This window comes from Anas acuta, chromosome 3, assembly GCF_963932015.1.
Source record: "Anas acuta chromosome 3, bAnaAcu1.1, whole genome shotgun sequence".
Lineage (NCBI taxonomy): Eukaryota > Metazoa > Chordata > Aves > Anseriformes > Anatidae > Anas > Anas acuta.
In genome coordinates, this window is record NC_088981.1 from 112693397 (window position 1) to 112706921 (window position 13525).

A 13525-nucleotide genomic window follows, 5' to 3' on the forward strand; every position below is an offset into this window, starting at 1 on the left:
AGACTGCATAGGTGCAGTAGGGTAGGAAACTTCCCCCATCCCCTCTGGTATTTGAAGAGGAAAAGAGGAATGAAAAAAAAAATAAAGAAGTAAAACATAAAGGAAAAAATAAAGAAATAAAAATAAATAAATAAAAATGAAGAAACAAAGAAAGAAATAAAAATAAAGAAAAAATAAAGAAAAGATAAAGAAATGAAGAAATACCAAATAGAAGCACGAAGAAATAAAAAATAAAGAAATGAAATAAAGAAATAAAAATAGTAAAGAAATAAGGCATAAAGAAAAAAGACAAAAAATAGAAATAAAGAAATAATAATAAGGAAATAAAGGAAAAAAAAAAGAAAAATGAAAAAAGGAAAAAAGGAAAAAATAAAAAAATGAAAAAAAAATGATAAATAGTTAAAAAAATACATTTAAAAAATTAAAAAAAGAGTGAGAAGGGGTGTAGCTGCGTGCAGGGCGGCGGCGCAGGGGCTGTCGCCCCCCGATGTGGCCGTGGGAAAGACCCCGGGGGGGGCCGGAGCGGCCCCGGCAGCCGCCGCCCCCCCCCGAGCCGCGCGGAGCGGCGGTGCGCGGAGCGAGAGCTCTCCCCTGCGACCGATCGGCAGAGCTCGGCCTCCGAGCGCCGCGGCGGGGCCGCCCGGCTCCTGCTGCCCCACCTTCCCCTCCGGTCCCCGGGGGTGTGGGGACGACACACGGTGACCCCCCCCCCCACCCCCGGCGGGGATCAAAAGGGGACCGGCGGGGGGGCACGGGGAGAGCCTGGGGGGGCTCAGCTCCGCCAGCCCGTCTCTCTGCACGGAGGGTGGCTCGGTGTAAAGGGTGCGTGGAAGGGATGTCCCCCTTCCAGGACACCCCCCCCAAGGCCCCCACCCATGGGCACCCCCCCCAGGGACACCCAGCACGGCCCCCCCCCGCCACGCCGGCCGCTCGCAAGAAGGTGGCAGGAGCCCGAAGGAGCAAAACCTTAGAAATTAGCGGGAGGGATGTGATAGGTCCTTATCTGCCCCGGGAGGCGGTTACACTTTTTTACTATTGGGTATGTAAATTGTTTTTAATAAGATCTGCCCTTTTTTTTTTTCTTTTTTTTTTTTTTTTTTTTTTTTTTTTTTTTTTTAAGGCAGAAAACAAACCAGACTCCCTTTACCTTAATAGTCTGAGGGGGGTTTTATAGCTTTCATTCATTCAAGGAAATGTTTTAGGCGTTAGACTACCGGAGACTTAGAAAAAAAAAAAAAAAAGAAAAAAAAAAACCTTTGGCACCAGCTTATTATTACTTTTTTTTTTTTTTTTTTTTTAAACAAGATTTTTCATATATATATATTTTAAAACAAACAAGCCCCAAAGTGTTAATGGAAAAAACCCGGCGAGAAGTGGAGCTCGGAGACCGTGTCCCGCTGCCCCCCTTCCCTGTCCTCGTCCCCCTCCCCGTGGGTGAGCCCGGCTCGGAGCAGAGTTTCTCCTCCTGTGGGGGATGCACATTGTTTTATTTATTTTGAAGGCTGCAGAAGTCTGAGGACTGAAGCACCACGTGCTGCTGACTCTCATCAGCATAATGATCGCCTTAGCCAGAGAGTCCTGTATATATAAACCACAAAAACCTAATCATTAGAAATCCCAGCCTCCAAAAACCACATTCAGGACAAAAAACCGTGGCGTGTTTTTTCGGCTCCTTCATCTTCCCCGACCTCAACTTCTTGGGACCCAAAAGAAGTTTTGTTGTTTTTGCTTTGCTTTTTTTTTTTTTTTTTTCAAAACGATTTTCAGAAAGAAAAATAACTCAGACAAACCGACGTTTTAATGATTTTTTTTTGCTGCTGTTGTTCATCAGGGGCGGAAAAAAAAAAAAAAAGGAAAGATTTTTGTTAGCCTATTCAACTCAACGGACTTGGATCCAGCAGCGACTTAATTAAAAGGACCGGACTGCACCGAGGCTGCCTTTTCCCAGAATTTACTTGGGCATATTTTAGAAATCAGCCTAAAGAGAACTGTTTTTTTTTTTCTTTCTTTCCTTTTTCCCTTTTTTTTCTTTTCCCCAAACTGCGCTCCCCGCTTTTTTTTTTTTTTTTTTTTTTTTCTCCCTGGGAATCCGAAAGTTCAACTTTTCTTAAGCCCCGAAGCCTCCCAGAGGAACCGGCTAAAGCCTCTCTTCTCATTCTCAGCTGTGGGACTTCCCTCCTGGCCCGGCCCCCCTAAAACTTTCTTTTCACCCCAACCCCCCCCCCCCTCCGGGAGCGCCTTTGCGGAGCCCCGGCTTCCTAAAGCCAAGGGCAAGAAGCGGGGGCAGCCCAGCGGGACTTCGTCCGTATTTCTTTTTTTTTTTTTTCCTTTTTTTCTCCTATTTTCTTTTTTTCGCTGTTTATTTGTCCGGAGGAGGAAGACTTCTTTGGAGGAAACCGGGACGTTCCCCTCGACACCCCCCTTGAAAGTTCCGCTCCTCTGCTGGCCGCCGCGCACAGCAGCAGCCCAGGAAGCCCGAGCGGCAGCAGCGCCTTCTCTTCTCCCCAGCCAACCTTAGAAAATCCGAAAAGAAAAAAAAAAAAAAAAAAAAGGACTGGGAGGGAGGGGAAGGAAAAAAAAAAAAAAAAAGAAAGAAACTCAAGCACTTGAGGAAAGAAGCGGTGGCGAGAAGGAGGGAAAGGAGCAGAGAGACTGTGCGAGAAGGGAGGAAGGAAGGAGGAGGAGAAGCGGCGCGGTGCAGCCGGGACCATGCAGCTTCCAGCCGGGCTCTGCTGAGAGCCGCAGCCCCGGCCCCAAGCCCACCGTCGCCCTCCTCGCTGCTGCGGGCTGCAGGCGCCCCCAGACCGGCATCGCATCGCCCCCCGCCCCGTCCGGCTGCCTCGGAGAAAAACAAACAAACAAACCAAAAAACAACAGACTGAGATTTTTTTTTTCCTCGTGCATTTAATCTGCTGGCTTTTTTATTATTGTTATTATTTTTTTTTTCGCTTTTTGGCCCTTGATCTTGACGCCTCCGCTTTTTCATTCACCCTTTTTTTTCGACGATTTTTTTTTTTAATTTTTATTTTTTACAACCCCCTACCCCCCCCCCCCCTTTTTTTTTTTTTTTCTACACGCCTCCTCCAGCGATCCCCCCTCACCGCTCCCCCCCCTTCCCCCCCCCCCCGCCCCCCAATTCGCTAACTTGTGGCTGTTGTGATGCGTATTCCCGTAGATCCCAGCACCAGCCGGAGGTTCAGCCCCCCCTCCAGCAGCCTGCAGCCCGGCAAGATGAGCGAAGTCAGCCCGGTCGTAGTAGCCCAACAGCAGCAGCAGCAGCAACAGCAGCAGCAGCAGCAGCAGCAGCAGCAAGAAGCCGCGGCCGCCGTGCCCAGGCTGCGCCCCCACGATAACCGCACCATGGTGGAGATCATCGCTGACCACCCCGCCGAGCTGGTCCGCACCGACAGCCCCAACTTCCTGTGCTCCGTGCTGCCCTCGCACTGGCGCTGCAACAAGACCCTCCCGGTGGCATTCAAGGTGAGCCCCCCCCCCCCCCCCCACAACGCCCCCCCCCAACCCTCAAGACCCAGCCCCCCCCGGCGCCCCCCCCCCCCTTTCCCCGCCGATGCTGTCCTGGCAGAGGGGATTTCGTGTGCCCCCCCCCCCCTCCCGGAGTCATTGCTGTGTGTATGGGGTCCCCCCCCCTCAGCACTCCTCATCCTGAAGTGCCCCCTCCCCGTCTTGTGTTGATTCGTGTCCCCCCCGTGTGTCCCCCTCTCCGCGCTGCAATGACTTCTGTGCCCCCACAATGACTTCTGTGTCCCCCTCAGTGACTTGTGTCCCCCTCAGTGACTTTTGTGCCCCCCTCAGTGACTTCTGTCCCCCCCCCATCCTTCAGTGCCTGCTGTGTCCCCCCCGTCTTGCAATGACTTCTGTGCTCCCCCGCTACAGTGTCTCCTGCCCCCCCGCTCCGTCCTGCGATGACTCCTGCTCCCCCTCCCTCCTTGCATCTGTCTCCCCCCCCACACACACTTAAGCCTGCAATGATTCCTGAGCCCCCCCCATCTTGCACTGATTTCTGTGCCCCCCATCCTGCTGTGCCTCTTGTGCCCCCCCCTCCCGTCTTGCACTGCCTCCTGTGTCCCCCTGCCGTCCTGCACCAACTTCTGTGCCCCCCTCCCTCTGTCCTGTGCTGACTTCTGTGTCCCCTCTGTCCTGTGGTGACTTCTGTGCCCCCCCAGTGCCTCCTGTGTCCCCCTCCCACCCCCATCCTGCACTGACTCCTTCCTCCCCCTCCCCAATGTCTCTGGTGTATGCGTGTCCCACTGACCCTCAGGAGCTTCTGTGCCTCCTGTGTCCCCCCCCAGGCCTATAGGGGTTTTGTACCCCCCTCGTGCTTCAGTACCCCCTGCACCCCCCCAGCCTGGCAGTGCCCTTTGTACCCACCCTGTCCTGCTGTCTCCTGTGCCCACCCCATCCCACTGTGCTTCCCGTGTCCCCTGCAATGCCTGGTCACCCCCCGCTCCCTGCCACCTCTTACCCTATGGGGGTCATCCTGTTATTTCCCTCCCCACAGGGCAGAGCTGGTGTCCCCCCCCCCCCACGCCTCTCTCTCTATCCGTGTGCCACCCCCAGCCCAAATCCTCTCTTTCCCACTTTTTCTTTTTTTTTTAATCATCCCCCCCCCCATTGAGGAATGGGCAATTTACTCGTGTGCAAGAGCTGGGTGCAAAATGGATGCCCCCCCCTTCAACCTCTGCCTCTATCCCCATCCTGAGGCTGGCGGGGTGCACACCGGGGGGGTTCTGTGAGATGTGTTGTAAGGGATGGGGTTCCTGAGGGGGGTCAGGCTAGGGTGGGAGAACAGGAGTGGGTCTTCGGTGCCACCCCTCTGCCCCCATCCCAAAGCCCCCCTGTGGCCCACAGGCAGCGCGGGCCGAGATGGGGCGGGGAGACCCCAGGGCGGAGGCCGGGACCCCCTCGCTTCTCCTGATGGAGGAGCAGGGAAGCTCCTGGCCCTGGGACACTCCCTCCTCAGCAAGGCCTGAGGAGAAACGGATACCATGTCCCGCTGCATCCCCACCTCGGGCGAGGAGAGGGCTGCTTGGCTTCTCCATCAACAGCACCGGTTGTGTGCTTGCAAGCGAGCCCTCCTCCTCCCCTGCAGCATCCGACAGCATTAGCTTTGGATGTCCTCTCCCGTGGCCTTTGGTGGGGATGGAGAGGGATAGGTGTCCTGGGACACCTGCCCGGCTTCGGCCTGGGACGTGGGGTGCCCGTGGAGGGCTGGAAGGGAGCTGGGCTTGTAAAGGGTCTGCGCATTTCCAGGCCGTGCGCTGGAAAGCTGTACTGGCATTACCACTTTTTGCGGGGAAAATTGTTAAAAGTGGCTAAACGTAGTGGTTCTCAAGGGGCTGTCAGTAACGGTGCCATGCTGATGGGAGGCAGTAGGGATGCAGGCTAGGGCAGGCCAAAGGTTGCGGGTACAGGCAAGGAACCTGTCGGGCTTCGAGGTGCAGGACGGCTCCGAACGTGGCCTGCTTTTGTGGTCGGCGAGGGTCAGGCTGAGTGGAAAGAACAGAAAAACGGTGCCTCGGTGGGTGCTGCTGGGCCAGGCGTGGGCCACGGAGCGGTTCTGCTTCACGGGGCTGCGGTGTGAGGAGGAGGAGGAGCTCTCCCAGGGCCGTGATTGTGATTTAATTCAGTAGTAGATTAGCTTGGTATTGTAGCCGCTTTCTATAGACGCGGTGTGGGAGCTCTCACATTACCGTATCCGTATTTCTGTTTTCATTTGAAAACCCCGAGCCTTCTCCCACCTTACGACGATTCAAAGGATGCGGTCGCAGCTCATTAGAATAAGGGAGAGATCTACACTAAATATTAAAGTATTTAGAATGATACCCCAATAAGACTACGTCCATGCGATAAAGGGGTTGAAAAAGGATCAGAGCATTTCCCAAACTGCTAATATTCATATGTACTTCTACGTATTTGGGTCATAAGTGGGGTTGCTGACAGGCAGGTATGGGTCTGACCGATCTACTGATGCCTCACGATTGCTGAATTGGCCCTCCAGCTCTGGGCACGTCTGTGCTTTCCCATGTAGCATGCAATCCGTACTTTGTTCTCTTTCAAATATGGCATATATATATGCCCTTACTTACTGGTGAATTAATTAGAAACTCAGTTGAAATAAATTTGACAATTCTTAAAATTGTATGTCATTTGTCAAATGCAGCTTGTCTGCAGCTGCCCAGTACTTTTAGACCAAAGAAGCTGCAGCAAAACACTTGATGTGATACAGCAGAGTGGGAATTATCGCAGAAAAAGAAAAAAAAAAGAGACAGATTTGGGCTATAGAAATCTCGGCTAAGCAGTAACTTGAAAGTAAAATGGCTCACAGACAACACACTTTTTGAAGTTTTATTGGCAATAAATAATATGTTGATGATAATGTTTTGAGTGGTGCGTTAAGTGTGTCATAATTCTCTCGCAGAGATCTCCAGTTAAAAAGTACCCTGGATATAGCACTGTTTTAATTTAAGAAAAAAACAGATATAAATCATATGCAGGAAAGGAAGTATGTTATAAACAGTGCTGGGTTTGATTATAATTTTGTGAAATAATGTTGGCTAAGTATTACATTTGAATTTTAAGTATTAATATTTACACACTCTGGGGAGGGAGTCCGCATTGAATGTACTAACTAATAAGATTGCTAATGCAAACTGTTTTTGTGGTGAAGAGCATTAAACATGTACTTCCTAACAGAGCTCTCACAATCTCGTAATATTCAAGCAGAAAAGGAATGGATATTGTGCACTGGGATCCACATCATATTTACTCACTGATGTTTCTTAATAGCCAGCCGCCCTTTATCTGTGTACAGTCATCAGGATTTGGCCCTCTGTTTATGCTGCTGTCTGGGAGTTTTTACTGAAGTCATAAAGACCCAAATTGCCACCCTAGATGTTACGAGAGGCTTCTGGACGTTGTCTTGCATGAGGCTGGTAACAGTAAAGCACCTTAGTGGACGTAAAGGCAGGAAAAAAATTGACGTGAGGTATATATATACCATCTCTCCCAGTAGCACCACAGTAGTTCAGGGTCTGTCAGCATTTCCACTCCAAACCCCAGTTTTCAGACTTTATAACTCAGCTGTTTTAAATAACTTCAAGCTGAAACCTGGTGTATAAATTGTCAGCCCAGATGTGTATTTTTAAACAAAAAAGTAGTGCAAATCAGTTATTCTGTTTTAAGTTATAGAACATTAAAATATTTTTAATAGTATCAGATGCTCTTTTGGCAATCTCTGGAAAAGACATTCTCACTACGGAAGATTTGACATTCAGAGGCTGTTTGAATTCGGTATTTTGCAAGAGGAGTTATTGAAGTGATAGGTATCAATGTCTGAGGGGAGCTATTTAGCAAGTACACTAGCTTTTTTTTTTTTTTTTTTGAAACAAGCGTTTCGCTCTGTAGAAAGCCTTAGTACCTGCTCCTGTTCAGTATTTCTGCTTCGTGCATATAGCTTCCATCTTTTAGGATACATTCTTTGGCAATTTTCAATCCCTCTGGACAGAAAACGGGCAAACAGGTTGCCTGACCAGATGAGAATTGTGCTATGCAAAAAAAAATACATAGTTATTTTTGTCTTGTAAGAATAGGTTTGTTTTTATTTTGTGGTTTCGTCTGAGTTCTAGTATCATGTTGAGTTTTAAAGAAAGCAAAATTAATTTTAATCATCAAAATGTGTAGGTAGCTTGATATGGAAAATGAATGCTATGAAATGGTGGAGGTATTTATGTTTGAAGAATAGGTAAAAAACTTGCATTGTGGCTCTTTTCATCTTTAAATTTTTACTTAGTTCTTATTCATTTCACAGTGCACTTGCAATCCATTTTCTATGAATATTCAAAAAATTTTTGATTGAGACATGGCATAAAATCACCAAATCAAGGTTTATGCAATTCTTTCAATGTGTAAAGTTACATTTTAAAATTCTCAGTGATCTATATTTCCCCAGGTTTCAAATTTGTTTTGCGAAGAAGCTTTGTTCTAGGCAGTGCTGTTATTTACACGTGCAGTAATCTTCTGGTATTTCGTGACAGAAAAAGACACAAAAGTAGGAAAATTACAAACATCTTACTCCCGTAGCATAGCAGGGGAGCTTTTTGTGTAAGAGGACTTTCTTTTAATAGCCGAAGTTGCGTGTTTTCACCCCCGATCTCAGCTCGCCTTTTCCTCCAGCCCTCTCCTCGTAAGCCTCCCGGAGATGTTGCATCATGCTGCATCAGCAGCCGGTGCGTTGCAGCCGGGATGCGGTCCTCGATCAGGCGTGATAGCGCAGCGAGCCCGGCAGCGGCACGTGCAGCTCCACGCCACCGCCTGGGCTGCCAAACTGCACCAGCATCGACAGAGGAAAGCTAGGAAAGAAACCTGTGAGAAGTACCGGCAGGGCTGCAGAAGGGCCTTTTTAGAGGCTTTGAGTCCCGCTCGCCTCTCTTCCTCTTGCCCAGGCGATGCAGCTGGGGGCAAGGGGTGCTGCAGGCTGCCCGCTGCGTGCCCCAGCTTCCTAGGCAGCCGGAGGTGAGCAGGGGCTGCAGTCATTTCACTCCCTCTTCTGAGGCCCCCGACAGACTCGCACTTCCTCCCGTGCTCTCGGTTTCTTTGCATTTCTGGAGTTAATGCGATTTTTTTGTTTGTGACAAATAAAAAAGCAGAGGTTGCAACCACCCTGGGTGTTAATGTGCATAACAAGAGTGCTCAGAGTTAGCACACTGTCACAGAGAAGGGAGCGCTTTAAAAGCAGCCCCTTACTTTAAAACTTTAAGCTGATAGCCATTTATTAAGGGTTCGAGTCAGCCCCTCTGCTCAGCCGATGATTATTGGTGATGTGATTACCATTTGCCTCCAGTGGGATTCTTTACACCTCGCTTTGAAGCCCTCGGACCTGGTTGCTGTCAGACCCAAGGCAGGGAGCTGGTGGCATCTCAGATCTTATCCGCAAAGGTGGCTCTTGTGTTTTCGTGCTCAGGAACATTTGAATCACTTTAAAGTCAAATCCTTCCATGTAGACCTCACAGCAGTTAGTGGCAGGACTCCGTTTTCAGTTTTGGGTGGTGTTACCTGGTGTTTTGTGGAAAAACAGAAAGGCATCGGGGTAATCCATTTTTATTTTTTCAGTCAGCTTTGCTTTATGCTTTCCCCTAAGAAGATGAACCCCATTTTTCAATAACACAGTCTATTTTAAATGTTTTCAGGTTTTGTATACCTTTGTCATTAATTTTTGTTGTCATGTAGAAACACTTTACAGTGCACTGGGCCATGCAATGCTCTCCACATATATTCAGAACTCGTTCTTTTTACTTAATTAATATTACAGTGCAACCTTCAATTATTAGTTTCAGGCATGATCATTTATGGGAAAAACATTTCAAGCAGGGCTTATGACAAAATGTCATGCATATTTCAGGAGACAGAATAAAATGAGTTATATAAAAAGTCATAGCTCACCATGTAAACTGGTAGAAATTGCAAAAGAACAGGTTTTGTGTCTCAAAGTTATGTTTTTTTTGAAGTTGCAGCTCAGCTGTGCAGTATTTGTGGACCTCTTTTTGTTGTAAATGCATTTCTAGCACCAGTATTAGTTAAGTGGGCAACAGGAAATTATTTCCACTTCTGTGGAGTTGGTTTTTTTTTTTGTATCGTGTGAAGAAATGTGTATGTTTTCTTCCTAGTAACTTAGTATTCCTGTTTAACTTTGTTTTTGCTTTAAAAAGTCACAGTGTTGCAATAACTTAGGTATCACTGGTGTTTTCAAATTAAAATATAGTGGCTGTCCGCTCTGGGGTATTTATCTCATCATAGATTAGAGCACTACAAAACTGCCGAGGCATAGAAGTGGGACTATCAGGGAGCTGCAATGTAGGGAGAAACACTTTAATTTATTCTGCTCACCCATCCTGGAATTTGAGCGGGGTATCGGTGCTAACCACACGCGACTCTTGTGAGCGCTCTGAAGATTTACATGCCTGCGAGGAAATGCAGCCTTTGTTTCATCTTGCATCTGAAGAGCTTGACTTGCAGCCACGGAGTGCTCCATCGCAGCTCGCTTTGAGCCGTGCCCGGTGCCACCCCGGTGCCACCCGTCGCGATGGGTCCCACGGGTGCTGCTGGTGGCCCCGTGAGGCGGCCACAGGCTGGGAGGCTGGGCCCGACCACCACCAACCCAGCCCGAGTGTTGTGGCTGCTGATAGCAATCCCTGACTTTCCATTTCGAATGTGCTCTCGTGTGTAATTTATGGCTACGAGCCCTGCCTCGTGTTTTCTCGCTGCACACTGGTTGCTGAGAACAAAGTTGGCCTTCAGGAAGTATTAAACCAGGCCCTCTACATAAGGCTGCTAAATGTTTCAGAAGAAATGTAACAAAGAAGTAACTCCCTATTAGGCTGTGAGAGAGGGAGACAATACATGATGTTTCTTTGTTTGATGTGGCACTTTGTTCTGTGTTCAGCTAACACATGACTGTTCACCACAGTTGGCTGGAGAAGCTGCCACAGAGCTTCGTCATGAGCATGGCCGGGTGCAAAGCTGGGACGGCGACACGCGTTTTCGAGGGTTGTCTCACGAGCTGTGGTTTTTCTTCCCGTTTTAACAGGTGGTGGCCTTGGGAGAAGTGCCCGATGGGACCGTGGTCACTGTCATGGCTGGAAACGATGAGAACTACTCTGCAGAGCTGCGAAACGCTTCTGCCGTGATGAAGAACCAGGTGGCCAGATTCAATGACTTACGATTTGTGGGAAGAAGTGGAAGAGGTAGGCCACTGCACTGTACGCGTTCATAGTGAAGCAAAAGAAAAGTCTAGACATCAGACTCATTTCACAAGGAAATACAGATTAGCGTGTAAATAAATCGCTGTCAGCCTTATATGAATGCATCTTTTATTTGCAAGCTTCAGCAAACTTTGTCCAACCAAGTGAAGTGTTTTTCTCCCTCGCAAAGTTTTTCTGCCGCGTCTTTGTTCATTTTTGAGACACCAGTTTTACAAAAATGATTCACAGAGTACCTTGGTTCCCTATTCTAATTGAACAGCAAAAGTGGAAGAAAGTGAGGATATTTGTGATGAGTTTTGTACAGTCAGATAGTGCATCTCAGGCCACGGTAACGAGAGACGCAGAATTCCCTTTAGCAGCAGAGCTTCTTCTGAAGTCGTTGCAGAAGAGCTATAATTAAGGCGGTTTTGCATATCACATGTGCTATAGGTTATATTCTTTAAGGGCTTACAGCTATTGGTAGAAAGCTTTCTAGTGACTTCCCTGCCCTTTACGATCAAACTACATATGACCCGCAGAGATACGCCTTACTTTTCTTTTTAGTAACCTGGCTGACTTTTTTATGAATTGCTATAAGCTTTGGCTTGAACGAAATTTAACCTTTACTTTAAATGTCAGGGCGTGTGACTTTCAATTTTTTTGAAGATTTAGAGTGCTGTCATTGTCCTCCAGCTGTTCAGGACCTTCCTGTAACCTGGGAAGCACACTGCAGTTATAGAAAGCCTTTGTAATCACTGCGAGCCGGAAAAGAATTTAAGATTCTTGTAGCTGCCTTAAAATTTGAGGTAATGATTGAAAGGATCGCTTGAAGGAAGCTGGCACTTCAGTCTTTGCTGCAGAAATCCTCAGAGGGGTTTGTTATATCAGTCCTTGCTTCAACCTAAATATTTTTGCTTTACGTACTCACAGTAATTATTCATTTTTAAACCGGCCCTGCATGGAGGGAAACAAAGAAATAAAAGCTGAACGGTCTGTGCTGGGAATTAGCAATAAAGCTAATTTACAATAGTATTCCTTAAAAAAAGCAGTTGTAATTCATCATAGGTAAGGAAAGAACATTTGTCAAAAAAAAAAAATCAAACATATGACAGAGGCCTAGATAGTTTAAGTCAGTCAGAATGCTTTTACAATTACCAGTGTTTTGTGAAAGTGATTCCATAAGTGTGGCTTGAGTGGCTACTTTTTTATTTTAGTAACCTGGCTAAACAATTTGTTATTTTACAACTTGAAAATTATTGATAATAAAGAATAACTCAAAATGCAGAATAACTACTGCAGAAGTAATGCAGTATAAATGCAAACTTCACTGCCCTTTTGGATAAGGTGCTACCTTCCTCTTCCATTTGTCTTGCTTTCTTTGAAAAAACAGCCTGCTTTGTTATTCTGCTGATGGATTAGGTTTGAAGGTTCCCTGGCTCCATCACTAATGCTTGCCTTACAGTAAAAGTTCAGCAGTGTATCAGTATTTCAGCAGAGCTGAAAAAGAACTGAGATATGATGTACTACCTCTGATCTGTGAATTTCATTTGAAATGTATGATATATACTTTTTTATTAAAACATAGGAAATGAACTAGAGAGCCTACAACCTCAGTGGCTATAGATATAGACACATGTAAACACAAAACTTCTGAAATTTGGTTCCAGTAATTTAATTTATATTGGTATCTAGTAGATTTGGAATAGAACTTTTCTCTGATCAGTCTGGGTAGAATCTATGGAAAAGCGATAGTGTACTTTTCAAACCCTCAACATATTTATTTAAGAGACTTCAAAGAAAAACAAAGGGTGTGCACTGTTTTACTATATTGGCTTTCTGAGTTTTGGCTAGTTTCCCAAATAGCAATTTTTATATTTAAAAAAAAAAAAAAGGAAGAAAAAAGACAGACTTAACTGCTTGCAGACTTTTCACGCATGGAAGATGAAGAAAGCTTCTTTTGATGAAGTGTAATTATGTCCAAACAGAGCTGACCCCCTCCCCCTATATTTCTTATGATCTTAACGGAAGAAAGTAGGGCTTTTCCTTTGAAGCAGCCGGGACTCGGTGGAGGATCTGAAATGCTGCATTCTGCTGCCAGAGGCAGGATGGAGAAATTGGTCCAGACTTGTCTTCCAGACTTAGAACAGAGAGGGAGAGAGAGAGAGAGAGAGAGAAAAGGAGAAAGAGTTATCATTAATGATAGATTTTTATAACTCCGCTTAAAATAGCAGGAAAGAAAGCAGTAGTTGCAAACAGAAGTGAGAAAGCTACTTACATAGACAAATATCGGTAGATGCAGGTCGTGAAGTAGAACAGGAAAAATAAAGTAATAAAGAAATCATTTTTTTCGGTGGCGAGAAGCTAATCCACACCTGTTCCTGACTTTAGATTTACATCTTTCTAAACAGCTTGCTCTTTGATCTCTGTATCTCTAAATTTGATTGTGAAGTCTGAATCATCAACTTACCACTTCACCTTCTCTCCCACGTTTTTTTCTTGCTTCCCATGGCTCAATGGAGAAACTTGAATTTTATACATATTAATGCTGCTTGCCTGGCAGAAGCCCTGACTTCACGCTTTTGTTTGTATAATGTCTCTTAAACACCTTTCTGGATTCATCAGAATAAGTAACCAGAGTTCTTTATGTGAATGCAGAAGTTGTTTGTATGTGGTTTTGAGGCAGTAGCTCACTTTTACAAGCCTGATCCACAGCGCAGAGAAGAAAGAATTCCTGTCTTCAATAAGCAGGGGATCATAACCTTAATTTT

At 46.4% G+C, this 13525-nt stretch overlaps 1 protein-coding gene across 4 annotated transcripts in view; it reads left to right on the forward strand.

The window, feature by feature from the left end:
- Positions 1–13525, forward strand: part of RUNX2 (RUNX family transcription factor 2) — a 217794-nt gene that overhangs the window by 58922 nt on the left and 145347 nt on the right. For all 4 annotated transcript variants that reach the window (XM_068678793.1, XM_068678795.1, XM_068678799.1 and 1 more), the window contains 2 exons: positions 3176–3480; positions 10604–10760. In XM_068678793.1, the coding sequence (XP_068534894.1) occupies positions 3176–3480; positions 10604–10760 (462 nt within the window). The remainder of the gene's footprint in view (positions 1–3175; positions 3481–10603; positions 10761–13525) is intronic.